General features: G+C 37.6%; 1 protein-coding gene across 1 annotated transcript in view; it reads right to left on the bottom strand.

The window, feature by feature from the left end:
* Positions 1–23,362, bottom strand: part of LOC114632421 (killer cell lectin-like receptor 2) — a 31,663-nt gene that overhangs the window by 5,434 nt on the left and 2,867 nt on the right. The window contains 2 exon segments of the mRNA XM_028780927.1: positions 12,166–12,269; positions 13,821–13,963. Coding sequence (XP_028636760.1) covers positions 12,166–12,269; positions 13,821–13,963 — 247 coding nt within the window.

Below are 23,362 nucleotides of genomic sequence, written 5' to 3'. Positions count from 1 at the left end.
AACCCAAGATCACTTTTCTTGAGCCTTAGATTTAATACTGGGAGTGTGGCAGAAATTGCTCTTTCCAAGCTATTTGCAGTGGGAGACCTGTGATTGGATAGGGTAAAAGGAGATGGAACTAAGGGTGGTATAGCTAGGAACACAGGAAGAATCACAGAGGAAGAAAGGCAAAATGGCAGATGTGGACCTGCCTGGTTTCAAGTAAATAAGTAGATAAGAAATGTAAAGGTTAGGGAAATTGGGATAACTTTCCAAATTGTACATTGAAATTTGTGTATTGAGATTTTATTGACATATATAAATCCATTGGTTAACTTTAAGCATCTGGACTTTTGATTTACTGGGTTACTGGAAGGTGGGTCCTCCTACAACTGGGTGGTTATGGCTGTGAAGGAATTAGTGGTTCCAGGGATGAGAGAACCAGAGCTGGAAGCACAGTGACTGGGCACTACGGGGTCAAGTTAGAGAGAGAGAAACCCAGTGGAACGAGCTCAGGAGCTCCAGCCTCAATGAGAGGTTGCCAAGAGAAAGTGGGTTAGTGCGGGAACTTGGCAGCAGAGCCAGGAAGCCTGTCAGACGTCTCTTCTAATACCTCCCACTGTAGAAAGAAGTAGAGTACTTATATACACCATAGGACCAAAAAGAGAAGATAAATGAAACTAAGAGGGCTGTGAAGCATAAGCACAACAAGGAAGACACAGTGGAAATGAGAAGACACATTAGTCATACATGAGATATAATTAAGACTACAATAAATAAAGCATTGTGTTGAACATAAGAAAAGAGGAAAAGACCCAACGGACAGTAACTATTCACAGATACACAGTAAGTACAAATTCAGAATCATGGCCTCTTAACTTTACCACCATGGTGAACTCTGCCTAGACTTCTACACAAGAAACACAAGTTAGGCTCACAGTTGTTCAGTAGGTACATTAGAAGCTAACAGTGTAATTGATAGACAAGCAGCTTCCCACTGGAGAAAATATGGGGAAACCCTCCTATAAGTCTACCATAACCTGATAGTTCATCTGAGCTTGGAACAAAATGAAAAGCTCTGATTATCAGCAGGGTTTCCCCTCCTCTGACCATGTCTGGGGATCCTGACTCCTCAAACCCTCTACCTAGGAAACATTAAGTACTCCTTGGCAGACCTACAAACTTCCTCCCCTCCTGATAAGAACTTACCCAGCAAGTACCTGAAATTTCTGTAATCTCTCACAATACAAATTAGGCATTCACAGAATTTAAACTCTAGCCAATGATTTTCATCTACCCTCAAAAACCCTTCCCACTCTCCAAGGTCCATATATACCCCTGGTTCACCTCAAGTCAAGGTTTTTGAATACAAACTCACTCCAAATAAATGTATGTACTCAAGCTAAGATCATCTAAAAGAGATAATTCATTGTAGAACTTCAGAGAAGGTGTTCAGCAAGCCTGCTGTACAGTGAGTGGCATCTGGACATGCTGAGAGCGAGGAAGCAGATAACCACAACATGCATACCAAAAGACAATACTTGTGGTAGTTACAGAAGATTTCTGACCGCTGGACATCCTTACTAAACACTTGGTTCTAGCCCTAGCAACATCATCATCAAGGAACAGTACTGAAGCAGAATCAAGGTCCACAAATATCTCTTACCCTGGATGGAGGCATCATCTCAGTTCCTGGTACACCATATCAAATGTTACCACCTGCCAAGCTCACTCTCAGGCTACAAAAACATTTATTAACTCTGTGACCAATCACTGTAGAAAACAGGAGAAATCCAAAGACTTGAATATAGAGTCAAGTAAATTGGCACTAGCCTAGGTGAAATGATCCTTACTTTAGAAAACCAGAATTAATTATAACATTACTAATCTGTATGGTTTCAACATATTAATATAACTTGTAAGGCCATCCATACTCTGGCCTTCTTTGTGAAAAAATAGCTTGAAAGTGTTCTTGGAGGAGAGAGATGTTACTTTTTCTGCATATTTGGAACTTAGGTGTCCACACATATAGGAACACATTTAAATAGAAATGAAAGAACATTCCATGTTCCCAGGCACTAAATGAAAGATTCTGGTGAAAGTTACGAATGTGGTTACCATGCCTCAAATAGTTTATTCATCTACTGTAGAAGAAATCCAATGAACGCCACACAGAAAATGACATCATGAACAAAATCTATCAGGACCACTTAGAACTGCAGAACACTACCACATGTAAACTGCAAATAAGTTTAGTTAATATCTTTTAAGAGAAAAATAATAGTATAGACACAGTCACACCTGCCTAAAACCACAACACCTAGAGAAATGAGGATGAAGAGTTCAAATGCCTGCTGGTTAACAGGAATCCTGAAATCAACACAACTACAAAATATAAATGAGCTCTTCCTGGTCCTTTCTGCTGTGGCAGACCCCTAGCTGGTCTGCACCTGTGAAGATACCATATCATCACCCATCCTAGAGGGTCCACTGCACACAGAGCAGTGGAAGATCTGCTGCACTCAGAGCAGTTGAGGAAGCTGGACTCCCAGGAGGTCTAACATGACCAGGATCATAGATCTGCACACAGTCGCACAACACACTGAGGAAGCTGAACTCCCAACAGTTCTAACACGCACAGGAACATAGGATTTCAGGATCCCAGAGTCAGCCTAACTTCCAGGAGCTCTTACACCTAGGAGCTCAGGATCACAGAGACAGCTGGACCTTGAGGAGTTCTGACACAACCAAGATAACAGGACAGACAGGCTTCAGTCAGTGACAGTGAGTGCAGGTAGCAATAGAGATAACTAGATGGAGAAAGGCAAGAACAAGAACATAAGCAACAAAAACCAAGGTTACTTGGCATCATCAGAACACAGTTCTCCCACCATAGCAGGTCCTGCACACTCCATTACACCAGAAAAGCAATATTCAGATTTAAAATCACTTCTCATAATGATGATAGAGGACTTTAAGAAAGACATAAATAACTCCCTTAAAGAAACACTGGAGAATACAGATAAACAGGTAGAATCCCTTAAAGAGGAAACAACAAAAAACATCCCTTAGAGAATTACAAGAAAACACAACAAAAACACATGAAATAATTAAACAAACAATCCAGGATCTAAAAATGGAAGTAGAAACAATAAAGAAATCACAAAGGGAGACTACCCCGGAGATAGAAGACCTCGGAAAGAATACAAGAATACAACAAAATACAACAGATATAAAAGAGAATCTCAGGTGCAGAAGATACCATGGAAAACATTGACACAACTGTCAAAGAAAATGCAAAATGCACAAAGCTCCTAACCTAAAACATCCAGGAAATCCAGGACACAATGAGAAGACCAAACCTAAGGATAATAGGTATAGATGAGAGCAAAGATTCCCAACTTAAAGGGACAGTAAATACCGTCAACAAAATTATAGAAGAGAACTTCCCTAACCTAAAGAAAGAGATGCCCATGAACATACAAAAAGCCTACAGATATTCAAAGAGACTAAACCAGAAAAGAAATTCCTCTAGTCACATAATAATCGAAACATCAAATTCACAAAACAAAGAAAATTTGTTTAAAACAATAATGGAAAAAGATCAACATATAAAGGAAGACCTATAAGAATTACACCAGACTTCTCATCAAAGTCTATAAAAGCAAAAAGATCTTGAACAGACATCATACAGACTCTAAGAAAACACAAATGTCAACCCAGACTACTAAACCCAGAGAAACTCTCAATTACCACAGATGGAGAAACCAAGATATTCCATGACAAAACCAAATTTACACAATATCTTTCCACAAACCCAATCCTGCAAAGGATGATACATGAAAAACTTCAATACAAGGAGGGAAACTACAACCTAGAAAAAGCAAGAAAATAATCTTCCAACAAACCCAAAAGACAAAAGCCACATAAACAGAATTCCACATTTAATAACAAAAATAACAAGAAGCAACAATCACTTTTCCTTAATATCTTTTAACATCAATGGACTCAATTCCCCAATAAAAAGACATAGACTAACAGACTGGATATGTAAACAGAGTCCAGCATTTTGCTGCATACAGGAAACTCAAAAAAGTGACAAAGACAGACACTACCTCACAGTAAAAGGCTGGAAAACAATTTTCATGGAAACATTTCCAAGGAAATGGTCTCAAGAAATAAGCTAGAGTAGTCATTCTAACATTGAATAAAATCAACTTTCAACCAAAAGTTACCAAAAAAGATAAAGAAAGAAACTTAATACTCATCAAAGGAAAAATCAACTAAGATGCAATTTCAATTCTGAACATCTATGCTCCAAATGCAAGGGCACCCGTATTCATAAAAGAAAGTTTACTAAAGCTCAAAGAACACATTATACCTCACACAAAAATAGTGGGAGACTTCAACAGCCCACTCTCGTCAATGGACTGATTGTGTACACAGAAACTAAACAGAGTCACTGTGAAACTAACAAAAGTTATTAAACAAATGGATTAACAGATATCTATAACATTGCATCCTAAAACAAAAGAATATAACTTTTTCTCAGGACCTCATGGTACATTCTCCAAAATAAACCATACAATTAGTCAGAAAACAGACCTCAACAGATACAAAAAATTGAAACAATCCCTTGCATCCTATCAGATCACCACAAACTAAGGTTGGTCTTCAATAATAACAAAAACAATGGACAGCCGACATACGTGTGGAAACTGAACAATGCTCTACTCAGTGATAAGAAAGAAAGTGTTAAGAAAGAAATCAAGAAAGAAATTAAAGACTTATTAAAACTTAATGAAAATTAAGGCACATCATATCAAAACTTATGGGACACAATGAAAGCAGTGCTAAGAGGGAAAAACAATAGCTCTTAGTGCCTACAAAAAGAAACTGTGGAGAGAGCATACACTAGTGGCTTGACAGCACACCTGAAAGCTCTAGAACAAAATGAAGCAAATACACCAAAGAGGAATACAAGCCAAGAAATAATCAAACTGAGGGCTGAAGTCAACCAAATAGAAACAAAAAGAAGTATACAAAGTATTAACAAAACAATGAGCTGGTTCTTTGAGAAAATCAACAAGATAGATAAACCTTTAGCCAAACTAACCAGAGGGCACAGAGACAGTATCCAAATTAATAAAATCAGAACTGAAAAAGGAGACATAACAACAGAAACTGAGGAAACACAAAAAATCATCAGATCCTACTACAAAAGCCTATACTCAACAAAACTGGAAAATCTGAATGAAATGGAAAACTTTGTAGACAGATACCAGGTACCAAAGTTAAATCAGAAGCAGATAAACCATTGAAACAGTCTCATAACTCCTAAAGAAATAGCAGCAGTCATTAAAAGTCTCCCCACCAAAATAAGCCCAGGACCACATGGTTTTAGTGCAGAGTTCTATCAGACCAGAAGACCTAATACAAATTCTCTTCAAACTATCCAACAAAATAGAAACAGAAGGAACACTACCTAATTCGTTTTATGAAGCCACAATTATGCTCATACCTAAGCCACACAAAGATCCAACAAAGAAAGAGAACTTCAGATCAATCTCCCTTATGAATATCGATACAAAAATACTCAATAAAATTCTGGCAAACCGAATCTAAGAACACATCAAAATGATCATCCATCATGTTCAAGTAGGCTTTATCCCAGGAATTCAGGGATTGTTCAATATAAGGAAATCCATCAACATAATCCATTACATAAACAAACTCAAAGAAAAAATACATATGATCATCTCACTAGATTCTGAGAATGCATTTGACAAAATTCAAAATCCCTTCATAGTAAAAGTCCTAGAAATATCAGGAATTCAAGGCCCATACCTAAATCACCAGCCTGAGAGCACATAGAGAGGGACCCATGACTCCAGCTGTATATATATAGTGGAGCATAGCCCTGTTGGGCATAGGTGAGAGAGGAGGTCCTTGGTCCTGTGAAGGCTGGATGCCCCAGTGTGGGAAAATTTAAGGGCCTCAAGGTGGGAGTGGGTGGGTGGGGGCACATCCTCATAGAAGCAAGAGGAAAGGGGATGGGATAGAGGTTTCTGGGTGGGAGGGAAATGGGGAAAAGAAATAATATCTGAAATGTAAATAAAATATCCAATAAAAAATTAATTTCAAACAAACAAACTAAAAGATAAAAACCACATGATCATCTCACTAGATTCTGAGAAAGCATTTGACAAAATTCAACACCCCTTCATGGTAAAAGTATTGGAAAGATCAGGAATTGAAGGTCCATAACTAAACTTAGTAAAAGCAACATACAGCAAACAGTAACCAACATCAAACTAAATGGAGAGAAACTTGAAGCAATCCTACTAAAATCCGGGACTAGACAAGGCTGCCCACTCCCTCCCTGTATATTCAATATTGTACTTGAAGTCTTAATCAGAGTAATTAGACAACAAAAGGAGGTCAAAGGGCTACAAATAGAAAAGGAAGAAGTCGAAATACCACTATTTACAGATGATATGTAGTATACTTAAGTGACCCCAAAACTTCCAAAAGAGAACTCCTATACCTGATAAACAACTTCAGCAAAGTGGCCAGGAGTGGGTGGGTGGGTGGGTGGGGGCACACCCTCATAAAAGCAGGAAGAGAGGGGATGGGATGGGGGTTTCTGGTGAGGGGAAATAGGGAAGGGGATAACATCTAAAATGTAAATAAGTAGAATACCCAAGGAAAAAAGAAAAAAAAAGGAACTATCTGCATGTGACTATTGACACCCTCTTTGGCCTTATATTTGCAGCTGCTTTAACAGGAGAAGCAAATAAAAATGTAATTACTTACTGCCTACATCATTTTTCTGTGTTGACTGTTCCAAATCAGATTAAAACAGACAATGAAACTCTCTATTGCAGTCAAACATTTGAGACTTTATGTCCAAAATTTAATATTACCCTTATTACTAGGATTCCTTATAATCTTCAAGGACAAGGTATTGTGGAACTGGCCCATGGAACTATAAAACCATATCTTCATAAAATAAAAAATGTGGAGGTATATCCCAGTACACCATAAATTTATTTAAATCATGTACTTTTTATTTTAAAGTTTAAAAAATTTGGATGCCAAGGAACTCTGTGCTGAGAGTCTAGACATACTTTTGCCTAGGTGAAATGGAAGGATCCACTTACTGGCAGTTGGCATGATCCCGATCAGGTATTTAATATGGGGAAGAGGGCATATTTGTGTTTTTTTCTCCAGGATGCTGAAGAAGCATGGTGGCTGCCAGAGTGATTAGTGAGACATGCTGATGCTGAGACAAAGAATGATGCTACTGCCCTGTGAGCTTGCTGAGTGCCCTGACAATGGTTACTAGGAATCTGTATTGGACATATGCTCCTGACCCACTTTTGCTTGCCTATATTCCAGATGGGACAAGCTGCCTTGTCTCAAGTTTTTAGACCTTGTGGGACAGAGAATTAAAAAGAGAAATTATAATGACTTGTATTTTTCTTAAAGGTGACCAGTTATTCTGACTCAATCATAGACTGGTCTATAGATCAATACCATATTGGAAATAACCGTCTTCATTTGGGAGGTTGGATCTGGACATTTTCAGAGACATATTTGGAAGTTAGCTGCAGTTCTCTATGATGTTATGTTAGCAAGAGATAATGTTGGGACAGGTTCTGAATTTCAAACAAGGATTAGTGCATGTGTTGAGGCTCTTTTAATTGTCATGTTAAAATTACTTCTGTTTCCTCTACAGTATTCAATGTAAGTTGTATTGATTGTACACTTTCTTATTGTGTGTGTGTGCTGAAGCCTGGCAGGTCTATTAAGGTGGTCTATTAACCAGCTTTTGTTTTATTGCCCTAAGTATTACAGGACCTTGGTATTCTGAAAAAAGCTTGCAAGTACTGGAAGAAGTAAGTCAGGCTTTAAGGAGAAGCAAGAGGGTAGTGGGCTTGATTATTGCTGATATAACAGCTTTAATTACATTAACTGCTAGCACCACTGCTTCTGCAATTGCTTTGACAAGAGAAGTTAAGACAACTACTTTGTTAATCATTTAGCAAAAACATGTTACTAATGTGTTGAGTAGTCAAGAGGATTTAAATAGGCATTTGGAACAACAAATTGATGCTCTTTATCCTATTCAAATTATTGGAAGAAGGTTCAGAATTTAAAAGGAAGGATCTATCTCTAGTGTCATGCCAAATACTAATGGATTTGTATTACTTCTAAAATTTGCAATGATAGCTATTATAATTAGGAAAAAGCTTAAAGACACTTTCAGTGTATCTGGAATAATTCTAACACATCTCTGGATGTTTAACTTTGCATAGTGAGCTTATGAATTTAAAGAATGCTTCTCTGCTAAGCTTTGATACAGCAGATACTGCTGATAAAATTATCCACGGCCTCAGGTCAGTATTTCCATTTTGGTCAAGTGTCAAGAATGGCATATATAGATTGACCATGCTTGTCCTGGGAATATTTTTATTCTTGCCTATCATGTTAAAGCTTGTCTTTAACAACATCAACATGTGGCCAGCCAAAGTATGTGGCTTGAAACTGACTGCCCCCCAGACAGAATTATTAGTTTAACAGTCTGACAAGTCAAGGAAGAATAAGATTCTGCACAGAGCCTTACCAACCTAAGACAGAAGGGCATTGCTTTTGATAATGCATATTCCACAACTGGTAAGGAAAGCATTCTTGTCAGAAGGACTTAAGCCAGGCTCAGTCTTGTTTATGCATAAAAAAGGGGGAGATATGGAGAGCTTTTGGGGCTGCTTGGCAGGAATATGACATTGGCCAAGGGCAAGAAAATGGGCTGCTTGGCAGGAGTCTGACATTGGCCCGGACAACAAAATGGGCTTCAGGCAGGAATCTGACATTAGGCTAGAACAAAGAAGTAATTTCAGGCAAGGATCTAAATCTTAGGCTAGAACAAAGAAGTAATTTCAGGCAGGAATCTAAGTCTTAGGCTAGAACAAAAAAGTAGGCTTCAGGCATGAAAATGACTTTGGGCTAAGACAGGTAAGTAGGCTCAGATATTTTAGTCATCCTGATAAGTCCTTAGAAACAGTGATCATGGGACTTTGTTTATTGCCTTACTTGTTCTTTGACTATTTGTGTTTATTGCCTTGCTTGTTCCTTGACTATTTGCAACTATTGTATTTCTAGTTCTTCAACCTAGGACTGACTTTAATATTTGCATGGAATTAAAGTAGTATAAAAGCAGATTGGGAAAAATAGTAAGTAAATAAAAAAACATAAATGAGTTTTAAATCCTATAAAGACAAATTTATAATCAGATAACAATGTTATTTAAGAAGTATAGAATTTCTAGGGAGATATTTCAGTATTTAGTATTCCTAAAGCATCAATTAGCAAAATGAATAATAAATATGTAATATGAAAGTAGAAGGGGAATCTAAGTGTTAAAATTAAAATGTGGGATGAATTCTGGAGAATGAAGAATTAAGGGGATAAATGGTAGACTAACCAAAACTAAGAATGTATTAAAAGACCTCATCAAAACCCATTAGATAGTAAGCTCATAGTGGACCAAGACAAAACACCCCTTATTTTTCATGGTTGGGGGTTGTTTCTTTTCAGTATTATTCTCTTACTGTTTTTTTGTTTGTTTATTGGATTTAATTTTAACCTTTTTGTTTTTAATTGTGGGAAAGACAGAGAGTTCAAACAACATGATATTAGATGGGTAGAGAAGTGGGAACAGTCTGAGAGGATTTAGGGGGTAGAAAATTTGATCAAAATATATTCTACTTAAAAAATGTCTGCATGGTATGTACTCACTAATAAGTGGATATTAGCTAAATGATATAATTAAAAATCAAAATATAACTTTGAAAAGAAGTTAGCACCACAGAAAACATGACTTATTAAATGAAAATTAAAGTGCAAGGCAAAGGATACATTCAGAGCAATTATTGGTCAGGGAGAACACAGAGGGCTCCAGAATATCATAAGCTATTAACATTGCCCTGATCATCTTATAAAAAACCACAATTACATGGCAAAAACCTACTACTAAAGCCAACACAGACTTGGACTTAAAGACATGGAGAAATCCATCACAAATCAATCAGAAATCATTGTCCTTTGGGCTGGCTTTCTAAAGGCCAGAAGATGTTCTGCAGGCTGCACAGCAGAAAGATACAAATGATTCTATCCAGGACTGGACCCTTCATGCCACCATACTGACCTGCTAGGCAAGGTGTGCCCAGTGTTACCATTGTTATAGAAGAACTAGCTGATTTCTTATCAGAGTTGAGGCCTTTACCACATGAGGAATATCATGTTTGGTGTTGTAATACAAATTCGTAGACAATGACTGTGGAGGTCACAAGCTCTAGGGTGGAACCTGCTAAGTAGCCAGGAGATCTAACTGCACTCTTAATATTTGCCTTTATGCCCTAGACCTGGGCTTCTCTTGGCCTTGGTCAGAAAACCATCTTTTCAAAGTGAGCAGGAAACAGTACAGAGCTGTAGAACTAGTCAAAGTGCTGATAAGAAGGGCCTCAGTCCTAAAAGGGACAACTTCACAAACTTCCTTCCCTAGACACAATCACTAAGACTCAAGAAATATCAGAGAAGAAGAAGAAGAAGAAGAAGAAGAAGAAGAAGAAGAAGAAGAAGAAGAAGAAGAAGAAGAAGAACAAGAAGAAGAACAAGAACAAGAAGAACAAGAAGAACAAGAACAAGAAGAACAAGAAGAACAAGAAGAAGAAGAAGAAGAAGAAGAAGAAGAAGAAGAAGAAGAAGAAGAACAACAACAACAACAAGAAGAAGAAGAAGAAGAAGAAGAAGAAGAAGAAGAAGAAGAAGAAGAACAAGAACAAGAACAAGAAGAACAAGAACAAGAAGAACAAGAAGAAGAACAAGAAGAACAAGAAGAACAAGAAGAACAAGAAGAACAAGAAGAACAAGAAGAAGAACAAGAACAAGAAGAAGAAGAAGATTGTAAGGGCCAGAGAAATGCTGTCTTCTAGACATGACAAGGCTATCCCACCACTCACAAATTGCCAGCAGATGTGGTTACCCATGTGAGACCTGCACATACCAAGCTATCCCAAATCCTGTACAATTGAGGAGGACCCTCTACCCTTAACAAATCACTACTGTTAGGTGATAGCTGCTCGAAAAAGATTTATTCTTTATGAGAATGTGGCCAATGGTGGGTTTCCTTGCTCTACTAGAAAGACTAAAGCCATGCACCTATGGACAGTTAATTAAGAAGACATGGGTTAGAGGTGAACATGTTAGGGCTCGTGAAGGGGAAGCTTGATAGGGCACAAAGAAGACAAATTTGATCAAATTTCATTCTGCATATGTATGACATTTCTTTCTTTTTCTCTATTTTATTTTACATCTTGTTGGTGGTGATGGTTTTTCAAGACAGGATTTCTTTCTACAGCCCTGGTTTTCATGGAATTTGCTCAGCAGACTAGGTTGGCCTTGAAATCAAAGATCCACCTACCTCTATCTCTCTAGTTGTCTCCCAAGTGCAGGTATTAAAAGCAAGTCAAATCCCTTTTAAAGAGATTACTAGACAAAGAAATATTAAGAAAATCAATGAACACTTTTCTACTACATTGGAAATGAACATAAATTTTAGATTTTATACACTATAATACCTTGAATGAGAAAGTAAAAATATATAAATGAATATACATAAATATATTTTATTATTAAAATTATATTTTATTATATTAAATATATTTAATTATTTATAAGTGTATAAATATTTATAAGTACATATAAATATATATATTATACTATATATTACATATTATACATATGTGTGTTTATGTACATATCGTCTTTTTAAATTTATAAATGACAAAGTTATATAACTACAAAATCTCATACTCATTGTGTCTGTCAGGATGATCTCCTCACTTCATGTCACCTTCAGCTTTTAACTTGCTTGTGCCCCTGCATCATAAAACACATAACCGTGACCTTTGTTCAGCATTACATTACTACCTGTCAGCTGCTAGAACATTCCACTTACTCATGTAACACTTGCTCAAACACTGACTTATACAAGTCCTTCTTACCAGTGAGCTTCATTGAAAATGAGGAAGAGATGCAGTGTGAAATGAGAGGAAATCCTCTGCACACAATCCTCTCAACTCCTGCACCAGTGTTAGAGTGTGAGGGGTTCTGGAAACTCACAGTTTAGAAGAACCATTGCCAATCCATTGCCATTCCCTTTTGCTTTTATTGTGTGTCAATCCAATCCAATAGCTTTTTGGATAAAGTTGGGGCTTAAGGAACTTCTGTAAAGAAAACAATACATCTTATTGAAATTTTCCATCAGTGTAGTAAGAGAACAACCAGGAAGCTTATCATGTATTTCCATCAGTTTTCTGTTGCCCTGACCTCCAGCCCTTCAGTAACTCCCATATTCATTTTCTGTAGTGATTTCCCACAAGTACCTCATTTCTGTCCAAACCAATGTCAGTTTCATAAGTTATTTAAAAGCTTTAGGTGTCTGGTGGTACTAAGTTCATTAAATAATTTGTGACTGTGTTCCTTAGACAAAGTCTCACTGTATAGCTATGGCAGGCCTTGAAATCATAATCTTACTGCTCAGGACCCCAAGTACATACTACACACTGGCTCATTAAATAATTTCTGATACTTTATGAAATTATTCAAATGATTTTTTTCTCAAAGTCTGCAGAAGCATGTGGAAAATATTCATCATAAGTGACACCCTGTGTTCAAAACAAATCCATTGAGATGAAAATTCCCATGTGAAAGCTGTGTATTAAGTTCTATTCTACAGAGAGGAGGTCTCATATTCAGAAGGTCTTCATATTCAGAAGTGACAGAAGTTCAGGAGGACATGGGGAGAGATTTGGAAGTATTTAGTATGTCTTACATGTGACATCCAAGTAGCATAATGTCTAATTAAATTTCAGAACACATATTATAGTACAAGTTTAAATTTAACTATATATAAGGTATCTAATGGAACTTTCTATCATTATTTAACATTAAAAATTATAATAATGTTGTAGAATTAGTAACATAACTGTTTAAATGTCTTTTAAAGTGATATATAAATCTTCTACCATATTTTAAATGACAGGGGGTTCAAAATGATCCTGCAAGAGCATTTCTCCAAAAAAAAATATAATCTACTCATTTGAAGAGAATTTCTTAGTAATCAACATAAACAGATAACTTTTTTTAAATATTAGTTTCAAAAGATAGACATTTTATGACACAGAGAATATTATGAAGTAAATATTATGAACAGATTTGATGAAAATCAACAGGAGTTAACTGGTACAACTATTTAGTTGCATGGTTCTTACATAATTTCTAATTTGGAGATAGACTCCATGGTTAATAACTCTGCCTGTTGTCATCCAAATACTCATCTCAAGCAGTCTCATTCCTGGGTACCAAAAAGCAAGCCCTAGGCATCTGCCTTTGGGACTTTAGTTGGCATTCTACGGAGACACATAACTGTCAGTCACAATTTGTGCTGAGACAAATGCTTAAACTTCATCAGGGAAAGACATGCTTTTCTGAGGCACTCTCTTGAAGACTTCTGAGGAAGGGAGGAGATTATGAATACCCTACTGTCTCTTTAGTAACATATCTCTTCATAACTGAGAATAAATCCTGGCATTAAATAGGGAGCAGGAAGAGTCAACTAGAAAACTTACTGCACAGTTTTTGCTCACATTACAGAAACACCACATACAACTCATGAAGGCCTCCCTTTATAAACCCCTGCTTGGACTCATATCTCATTAACTAAGGGTTAGAGAGAGACTCTAAGGATAAAGAAGCATGTCAAGACTCTATGTTACCAGTTCATCCTCATCATCTATCTTCAGAAGAGATAAGCTGCATCCCTGACAGATCCGTTCACATCCATTCCACTTTTTTTTCTCAGTGATGAAATAATAGCATTTTATGCCACAACAGAACCAGTGTCTTTCCACTAGTTTGCCTGCAACACAGAAATTGAATGGTCAAACTTCCAATTTTCTAGTATTCTGATATCAGAGTGATTTGTTTATTATTAAACATCTACAAGAAAGTAAAATCTCACAGCTCTCAGAAATTGAGGTTGTAGAATGCCCAGAGAACCCTATACATTCATGCACTTTACCACAGTAAAAAATTTTTAAAAAAGTAGAGAAAATGTACTTTGTTTGACAGTAGAAAAAGTAGAGAAAATGTAGCACCTACACTCAAGGGAATACTTTTATCCTTTAAAGTGAAGTAAAGACTGTCAGGCATGATATTTTATTGCTATAATGCCAGCATCCCACAGAGTGAGGCAGGAGGATCACCACCAGTGTAAGGTCATCTTAAGCTGAGTAGTGAATTTCTGGACAACCTGGGCTATATAGTGAGTGAGTTTCAAATCAGCCTGAGCTACAGAATGAAACCATGTCTCACACTCAACTCACCCCACAAAAGAGATCCTTACAATGTAACCAACTGTGCAGTAGTGTCTCCCAGGAAACTCCTGCCTACTGCTCACTAAGTGTCAGGACACAGTGTCTATCATGAGGAAACTCACTGCTCAAGAGACAGCAGGGTCTTTGGAATCTTCTCCCTTTCTCATAAATATGTAATAAACTCCCTCAGAGAAGCATGGATGAATTGGAGACTGTCATGCAAAGTGAAACATGTCAGCCCCAAGTCCATCCTTTATGATTCCACCCAGATGAAGTTTCCAACCCAGCCTAACTCTAAGAAGCAGAGGCTTGTGAAACACCAGGGATTGGAAGGCAGGACATGGAGAGTGGAATTGTGGATCTGAAGTAATGTACAGTGCCCACAGGGATCCATATGCTACTTGGAGCTATGCTGTAGTCTCTATTAAATGTTCTTGACTTAAGAGACACATGGGATCTTTTTGAAGGTGATAGTCTTCTGATTGAGATAAGGCCTTCAAGGGTATGTATCCCCACATGCCCAAAGGTGGCAAATTGAGTACAATAAAATGTGTATAGTTTATATAGTATCAACGTCTCAGTATGATTATTTTGTTTGGTGGTGTTCTGGGAATGCCCATGATCAATCTGTGAACTTTATCACCAACCTTTGCTTTTCTATAAAGAGGTATCACAATGTAGCTCAGGCTGAGCTAGAATTTGTTTGGTTGCACCACCAGACCTGAGTCCTGGACCATAATTAACTCCCCTGCCTGGACTCCTGAGAGAAAAAAAATCTATGCTCATACTTTTTTCAGTGATAGGACCTAGAATGCTCACTGGCCCTTTATCATCCTCATTGAACCTTAGATACATATTTGCTAAACAAAGTTTCTAGCCCAACCCTCATCAACCACACCAGCATCTCCCCTTTCACTTGGTTGAGAGGAACAGGCACACCCCCTTTTTCCAACACTGTGTCTTTCTTTTTCGAAATCACCACTTTCACTTTCACTCAATGCTTTATCAGTGTAACCATCATTTGAAAGGTAATCCTTGCTAAATTATCCCTCATCAGACTCAGAATTATGTAAAATATTCACCACTTATTGAACTGAGTAGGAAGTTTGTCATGCCCTTTTACCTGTCAAAGTGCTCAGTTCATTATCTTCTTACTTCATGGTCAGTTTCACCCTGAAATCACTTCAAAAAGCAATCAAGCAGTCTGCCTGGGATAGTCTGCAGAGGTGAGATGCACATGGTCCCCAGAGCCCCACTGTCTATCTCTGGACTTGCTTTCCAGTCTGGAGGACCCCTGACATCCTTCTTACTGTGGAAACCTTAGGTTGCCCCAAGACTAACAAGCTTCAAACCCTGCTCCACCAATCCCATCCCAGTCAGATCTGCCCACCATGCCAGTTGGATCCAACTGGGACACAGTCTGCAGAGTAAGGTCCACTCTGGACACATCCTGTAGAGTGAGGTCTGCCTGAGACACAGCCAGTAGAGTCTGGCACTCTGACCTCAAATGTCTAGTCCATGGCTTCCCCCACCTTCCTAAAAATTCCGGCTACCATCAGCATCATCCAGCTAAACCAGGGAAAACCAGGTGCTTAAAGGACAGCATAGAAACACAGTCAACAAGACTCGGAGCAATATGGCACCACCAGAACCCAGATATCCTGGAACACATCCTGGATATCCTAATGAAACTGAAGCACAAAAATATTTAAATCTAATCTTGCAAAGATAATAGAGGCCTTTAAAAGGACATTTCCTTCCCTTAAGGAAATACAGGAAAATGCACATAAACAGGTAGAGGCATTAAAAGAAGCAAATAAATATAAAGACATACAGGAAAATAAATCAAACAGATGAAGGATTTTAGTAAAAACTGTCTAAGACCTGAAAATGGAAATAGAAGGAATAAAGAAAATACAAGCTGAGTCAATCCTAGAAATAGAAAATCTAGGAAAGAAAACAAGAACTACAGTGCATGCATCCATCAACAGAGTACAGGAAAAGGAAGAGAGAATCTCGGATGGAGCAGATGCAACAGGAGAAATCAACATATCTGTCAAAGAAAATGCAATATCTAAAAAGTTCATAACACAAAACACCCAGGAAATTTGGGATATTATGAAAAGACCAAACCTATGAATAATAGGAATAGAAGAAGATTCCCTGCTCAAAGGCCAAGAAAACATCCTCAAAAATAACATAGAAGAAAATTTCCCTGACCAAAAGAAAAATGCATATAAGGGTACAAGAAGCATAGGGAACACCAAACAGATTATACCAAAAAAGAAAATTCTCTGCCTCATAGTAATCAAAACACTAAATATAAAGAACAAAGAAAGCAATTTAAAAGTAGCAAAGGGAAAAGCCCAAGTAACATATAAAGGCAGATCTACTCGAATTAAAACTGATCTCAACTGAGACTCTAAAAGTTAGAAAACCCTGGACAGAGGTTTGCAATCCCTTAGTGACCACAGACAGCAGCCCAACTATTATACTCACCAAAACTTTCAATCACCACAGTTGTAAAAAAACAAGATATTCCATGACAAAACCAAATTTAAACAACACCTTTTTACTAACTCAGCCCTATAAAGGATACTAGAAAAAAAACTCCAACTCAACAAAACACAAGAAATAAATAATTTGACAGCATTAAAAATGAATAGAGGAGAAATACAAACACACACACACACACACAACAACCCCAACAACAAAATTACAGGAAGCATCAATCATTCATCATAATATCTCTCAACATCAACGTACTTAATTCCTCCAGTAAAAAGACACAGGCTAGCAAAATGGAAGAGTAAACAGAACCCATCATTCTACTGTATACAAGTAACACATCTCAGCAACAAAAATAGTCATTATCTCAGTATAGTGTTGGAAAAAGATTATCCAAGCGAACAGACCCAAGAAACAAGCTGGAGTATCTTTTCTAATATCTAACAAAATAGACTTTTAAACCAAAAGCAATCAAAAGAGACAGAGAAGGACACTTCACACTTATCAAAGAAAGAATCAAAGAGGAAATCTCAGTTCTGAACATCTGTGCCCCAAATGTGAGGGCACCCACATTTGTGAAAGAAATATTAGTAAAGTTTAAATCACACATTAAACTCCAGACATTAGTAGTTGGAGGTCGCATCACCCCACTCTCACCAGTGGACAGGTCATCAAGATAAAAACTAAACAGAGAAATAACAAAACTACAGAGATTATGATTCAAATGGACCTAACAGATACATATTGAACATTTCACCCAAACACAAAAGTATGTGCATTCTTTTCACCACGTCACAGAAAATTCTTCAAAATTGACCATACAACAAATACAAGAGGATTGAAATAATCTCAACATCTTACATATCACCATGGATTAAAGCTGGACTTCAACAACAGAAACAACATAAATCATACATATTCATGGGAAGTGAACAGCTTATTACTCATCACTGGGTTAGGGAAGAAATTTAAAAAGATATTAAAGAATTTCTAGAATTCAATAAAAATGAGGGCAAAACATTCTCACACTAATATGATACTATGAAAGCAGTGCTAAGATGAAAGTTCATAGCATTAAGTGACCTCATAAAGAAACTGGAGAGTTCATACAAATTAAAAGTAGATCTGAAGTGTCTATTTAAAAAAAAAAAAAGCAAACATACCAAGGAGGAGTAGATGACAGGAAATAATCAAACTCAGGGCTAAATTTAATCAGGTAGAAAAAAACTAACAATACAAAGAATTAAGGAAACCAAGAGTTGGTTATTTGAGAAAATCAACAAGGCAGGCAAACCCTTAACCAAACTAATGAAAAGACAGAGAGATGTAGCCAAATATACAAAATCAAAAATGAAAAAGGTGATATAACAACAGATACTGAGGAAATTCAAAGATCATCAGGTCTTATTTTAAAAGCCTGTACACCACAAAATTGAGAAACCTAAGTGAAATGCTGATTTTCCAGATAGATAGTATTTACCAAAGCTAAATCAAGATCAAGTAAACTATCTGAATAGTCCTCTAACTCCTAAGGAAATAGAAGCAGTCGTTAAAATTTCCCCAACCAGAAAGAAACCCAGGGTCAGGTGGTTTAGTGCAAAATTCTACAAGACTTTCAAAGAAGAACTAATTCCAATGCTCATCAAATGAGTCCACAATTTAAAAACAGAAGGAACATTGCCAAACTCATTTTATGAGGCCACAGTCACCATTGTACCTAAACCATTGTACAAAAACACAAGAAGAAAAGATAATTTCAGACCTACTTCCCTTATGAATATTGGTGCAAAATAACTCAATAGAGTATTCACAAACTAAGTCCAAGAACACATTGAAGACATCATACAACATGGTCAAGTAGGCTTCATCCCAAGAATGCAGGAGGTAGTTCAATACATGAAAATCCACCAATATAATCCAAACTGCAAGAAAAACTCATGTGATCATCTTCAGTAGATGCTGAAAACTGTTCTATAAAATCTAGGACCTCTTCATTTTAAGACTTGCAGAAAGGAAGGATACAGGATGCATACCTAAACACAAAAAAAGTCAATATGCAGAAAACCAACAGCCAACATCAAATTAAATGGAGAGAAAATTAAAGCATTTCAACTAAAACCAGACAAGGCTGTCTACTCTCTCCCTATTTCTTCAATATGGTACTTAAGGTTCTAGCTAGAAAAATAAGACAACTAAAGGAGATCAAGTGGATAAAAATTGGAACGAAAGAAGTGAAAGTATAATTATTCATGGGTAATATGATAGTATACATATGTGACCAAAAAGTCTACTACTTCTACAGCTGAAAAACACCTTCAGCAAAGTAGTAGGATACAAAATTAATGCAAAGAAATCAGTAGCCCTTTTCTACACAAGTGATAAATGGGCTGAGAAAAGTTAGGGAGACAGTTCCCTTCATAATAGCCACAAATAATATAAAATATTTTGTTGTAACCCTAACCAAGCAAGAGAAAGATATGTATGACAAGAACTTCAAGTCTATGAAGAAAGAAATTGAGGAAGACATCAGAAGATGGAAAGATCTTCCATACTAAGAGATACATAGGATTAACAGTGAATATGACCATCTTACCAAAGACAATCTACAGATTCAATTCAATCCTCATAAAAATTCCAACACAATTCTTTAGAACAATTGTTCTTAAAGAACAATTCTCAGCATCCTATGGAAAAACAAAAATCCCAGTATAGCTAAAACAATCCTGAACAAGGAAAGAACTTCTGGAGTTATTACTATCCCTGGCTATACTACAGAGCAATAGTAATAAACACTTCATGGTATTGGTATAGAAACAGACAAGTGGATCAATGGAATTGAATTGAAGACCCAGAAATAAACCCACACACCCATGGACACTTGATTTTTGACAAAGAAATCAAAACTACAATGAAATCAATATAATGAAAAAGGAAACGCATAACAAATAGTGCTAATCTAACTGGATGTCTACATGTGGAAGAATGGAAATTGATTCATACGTATTACCCTGCACAAAAGTCACATCCAAAAGGATAAAAGACATCAAGGTAAAACCAGATACACTAAATCTAATAGAACAGAAAATGGGGAACAGCCTTGAACTTGTCAGTACAGGAGACAGCTTGGCTTAGAGAACACAAATGGCTCAGGAAGTAAGGTCAAGAATTAATAAATTGGACCTAATGAAACTGAAATGCTTCTGTAAGTTAAAGTATACTATCATTAGGACAAAACAACAGCCTACAGATTTGGAAAAGATCTTCACTAACTCTGCATCTGACAGAGGCTAATATCCAAAATATATAAAGAACTTAAGAAGGTAAACATCAACAATCCAAATAATCCATTTTAAAAATGGGGTACAGGGCTAAATGGAATTCATAATAGATGATCTCAAATGGTCAAGAAACATCTAAAGAAATGTTCAAGATTCTTTAAGTCCTAGGATCCTCTCCCAGCCCAGGTCTCTGGAGCTTTCTAGAGGTTTCCCCTCCCCCTTAACCCCTACTGCTGTGTATTTTGATTCATTCTCCTGATCATCTGGGTGTCCCTCCTGTCTTCCCCACACTTGATTCTGTTCTTCCTTTTCTCCTACCCCATTCCCTCTCCAACTCAGTTTTCTCCTTCCTTCTGCCTCCCATGATTATTTTGTTCTCCTTCAAAGTGGGTTTCAGTTATCCATACTTGGGCCTTCCTTCTCGTTAAGCTTCCTATGTTCTGTGGGTTGTACCATAGGAACTTTTGAGCTTATACTCACTTATCAGTAAGCACATACCATGCATGTCCTTTTGGGTCTGGGTTACCTCACTCAGGATGACATTTTCTAGTTCCATCCATTTGCCTGCAAAATTCATTCATTTTTAATAGCTGACTAGTATTCCATTGCATAAATGAATCATGATATTGGTATCCATTCTTTGGTTGAGGGACATCTGGGATGTTTCCAACTTCTGGCTATTACAAATAAGGCTGCTATAAATATAGTGGTACATGTGTGCTTCTGGTATGGTGAAACATCTTTTGGGTATATGCCTAGGAGTGGTAAAACTGCTGAAATGCCCAACAATTGGGAGATGGAACCTCCAGTAGATAGACATTACCCCCAGTTGAGACAAGGGGCCACTCACCCATCTTCAAAATTTTTAACCCATAATTATTCCTGCCTAAAATAAAAATGCAGGGACAAAAAAGGAGAAGAGACTGACAGAAAAGCCACCCAGTGATTGTCCCAACTTGGCATCCATCCCAGGGACAGACACAAAACCCTGACATTATTACTGTGGCCATATCATAAATGCAGACAGGAGCCTGGCAAGGCTATCCTATGGGAGGCTTTACTAGAAACTGACTGAGACAAATGTAGATACTTACAGCCAACCATTGAATTGGGATTGGGGACCAATAGGGAAGAATTAAAGGAAGGACAGAAGGGGCTGAAGGGGATTGCAATCCATGAGAACAACAGTGTTAACTAACCTGGACCCCTCAGAGCTCCCAGAGACTAAACCGAAAACCAAGGGGCATACATGAGCTGCTTCTTGGCCCCGGGCACATGTGTAGCAGAGAACAACCTTGTATGACCTCAGTGGGAGAGGATACACTTAATCCTGTGGAGACTTGATGCCCAGTGAAGAGGGATGCTAGTGGGGTGAGGTCATGGTGGGTGGGCAGGTGGGGTGGCACCCTCTGATAGGTGGGAGGAGGGGTTGGGTGAAGAACTCAGGGACTGGGGGCAGGAAAAGAGGGGCAGATTTTGTAATCTAAATACATAAAATAATTTAATAGAAAAATAAAATAGCATTTTATATTCTAAGAAAGAAAGAAAGAAAGAAAGAAAGAAAGAAAGAAAGAAAGAAAGAAAGAAAGAAAGAAGGAAGGAAAGAAAGGAAGAAATGATGTTTAAGATTCTTAGTCATCAGGGAAACCAAAACCTCCTTACACCCATCAGAATGGCTGAGATCAAAAACTCAAATGAAAGCACATGCTGGCAAGGGTTCGGAGCAAGCAGAACACTCCTGCACTGCTGGTGGGAGTGTAAACTTATACAACCACTCTGGAAATCAACTCTGCAATTTCTCAGAAGACTGGGATTACTTCTACCTCAAGACTCACCTATACCACTCCTGGGCATATACCCAAAAGATGCTGCACCACCCCACAGGGACACTTGCTCAACTATGTTCATGGGAGCTTTCTATATAATAGCCAGAAACTGGAAACAACCTTGAACTCAATCAACTGAAGAATAAAGAAAATGTGATTCAATGACACAATGGAACACACTCGGCCATTAAAAACAAGGAGTTTGTGAACTTGAAGGCAAATGGTTGGAACTAGAAAGTATCATCCTGAGTGAGGTAAGTGCATATCCAAAGGGGCATGCATGATATGTACTCATTTATAAGTGGATATTAGTCATAAATCACAAGATAGTTATGCTTTAATGATCAGACCCAAAGAAGCCAAAAAACAAAGAGAGCCCAAGGGAAGATGGTTGAATCTTACTCAGAAGGAGAAACAAAGGGGAGGGGAGCAGGTCAGGGGATGGAGACCATATATGGAAGGAGAGCAGAGGAGAAAACAGGGAGATCAGCTGGCAGGGGCCAGAGACCTGAGATGCTGGGAGGCCCCAGAGGGACTTGAGTTTAAGACTCTATCTGAGACTTTCAGAAGTGGAAATATGTATCCTGAAGTGGCCCTTTCTTGTAGCCAGGCCGGACTTTCAGTGGAAAGATAAAGACAACAACCCACCTAAAAAACCTTCAACCAAAAATGTGTCGTGCCTATAAGATGGGCAAGGACAAAGTTGCATGTGTACTGCAATGAAGATATATCACAGGCATATATTTGAAAACAAAGCATAAGGAAATTACACACACACACACACACACACACACACACACACACTTATTTTTATGATTTCATCCATGTGGATGCAGAGAACATTTTAGCATAAATATTTTGTAAATACACTTTTACTTGAAATTTCTATTTCTTGTCAGCAACGAATCTGGAGATTTGGATTTGTTTGCTCATGAACCAAAACAACTTGAATTCTCAAGGATGCTGACTTGCTTTTCTATCCCCCTGAAAAAGTAGGAGTTAGAGTAGCAACTGAGTTCCAGATAATCTAAGAATCTCCTAATCCAAACAGTTATTTCCAGGGTTCCAGGTCCCTATGTAAAATAAGGAAACCCAAAACCATTAACTCACATATAACCAGCATCATGAGATGCTAATTAGACTTCAAGTCTTGAATTAAAGAAACAATACAGCCGGGCAATGATGGCATATGCCTTTAATCCCAGCACTTGGGAGGCAGAGGCAGGCAGATTTCTTAGTTTGAGGCAAGCCTGGTTTACTGAGTGAGCTCCAGGACAGCCAGGGCTATACAGAGAAACCCTGTCTCGAAAAAAAACAAAAAAACAAAAAA

This window comes from Grammomys surdaster, unplaced genomic scaffold (genome assembly GCF_004785775.1).
Source record: "Grammomys surdaster isolate TR1022 unplaced genomic scaffold, NIH_TR_1.0 373, whole genome shotgun sequence".
In the NCBI taxonomy this organism is placed as follows: domain Eukaryota; kingdom Metazoa; phylum Chordata; class Mammalia; order Rodentia; family Muridae; genus Grammomys; species Grammomys surdaster.
Note: the sequence above shows the minus strand (reverse complement) of the source record. Positions and strands in the feature narration are given on the sequence as shown.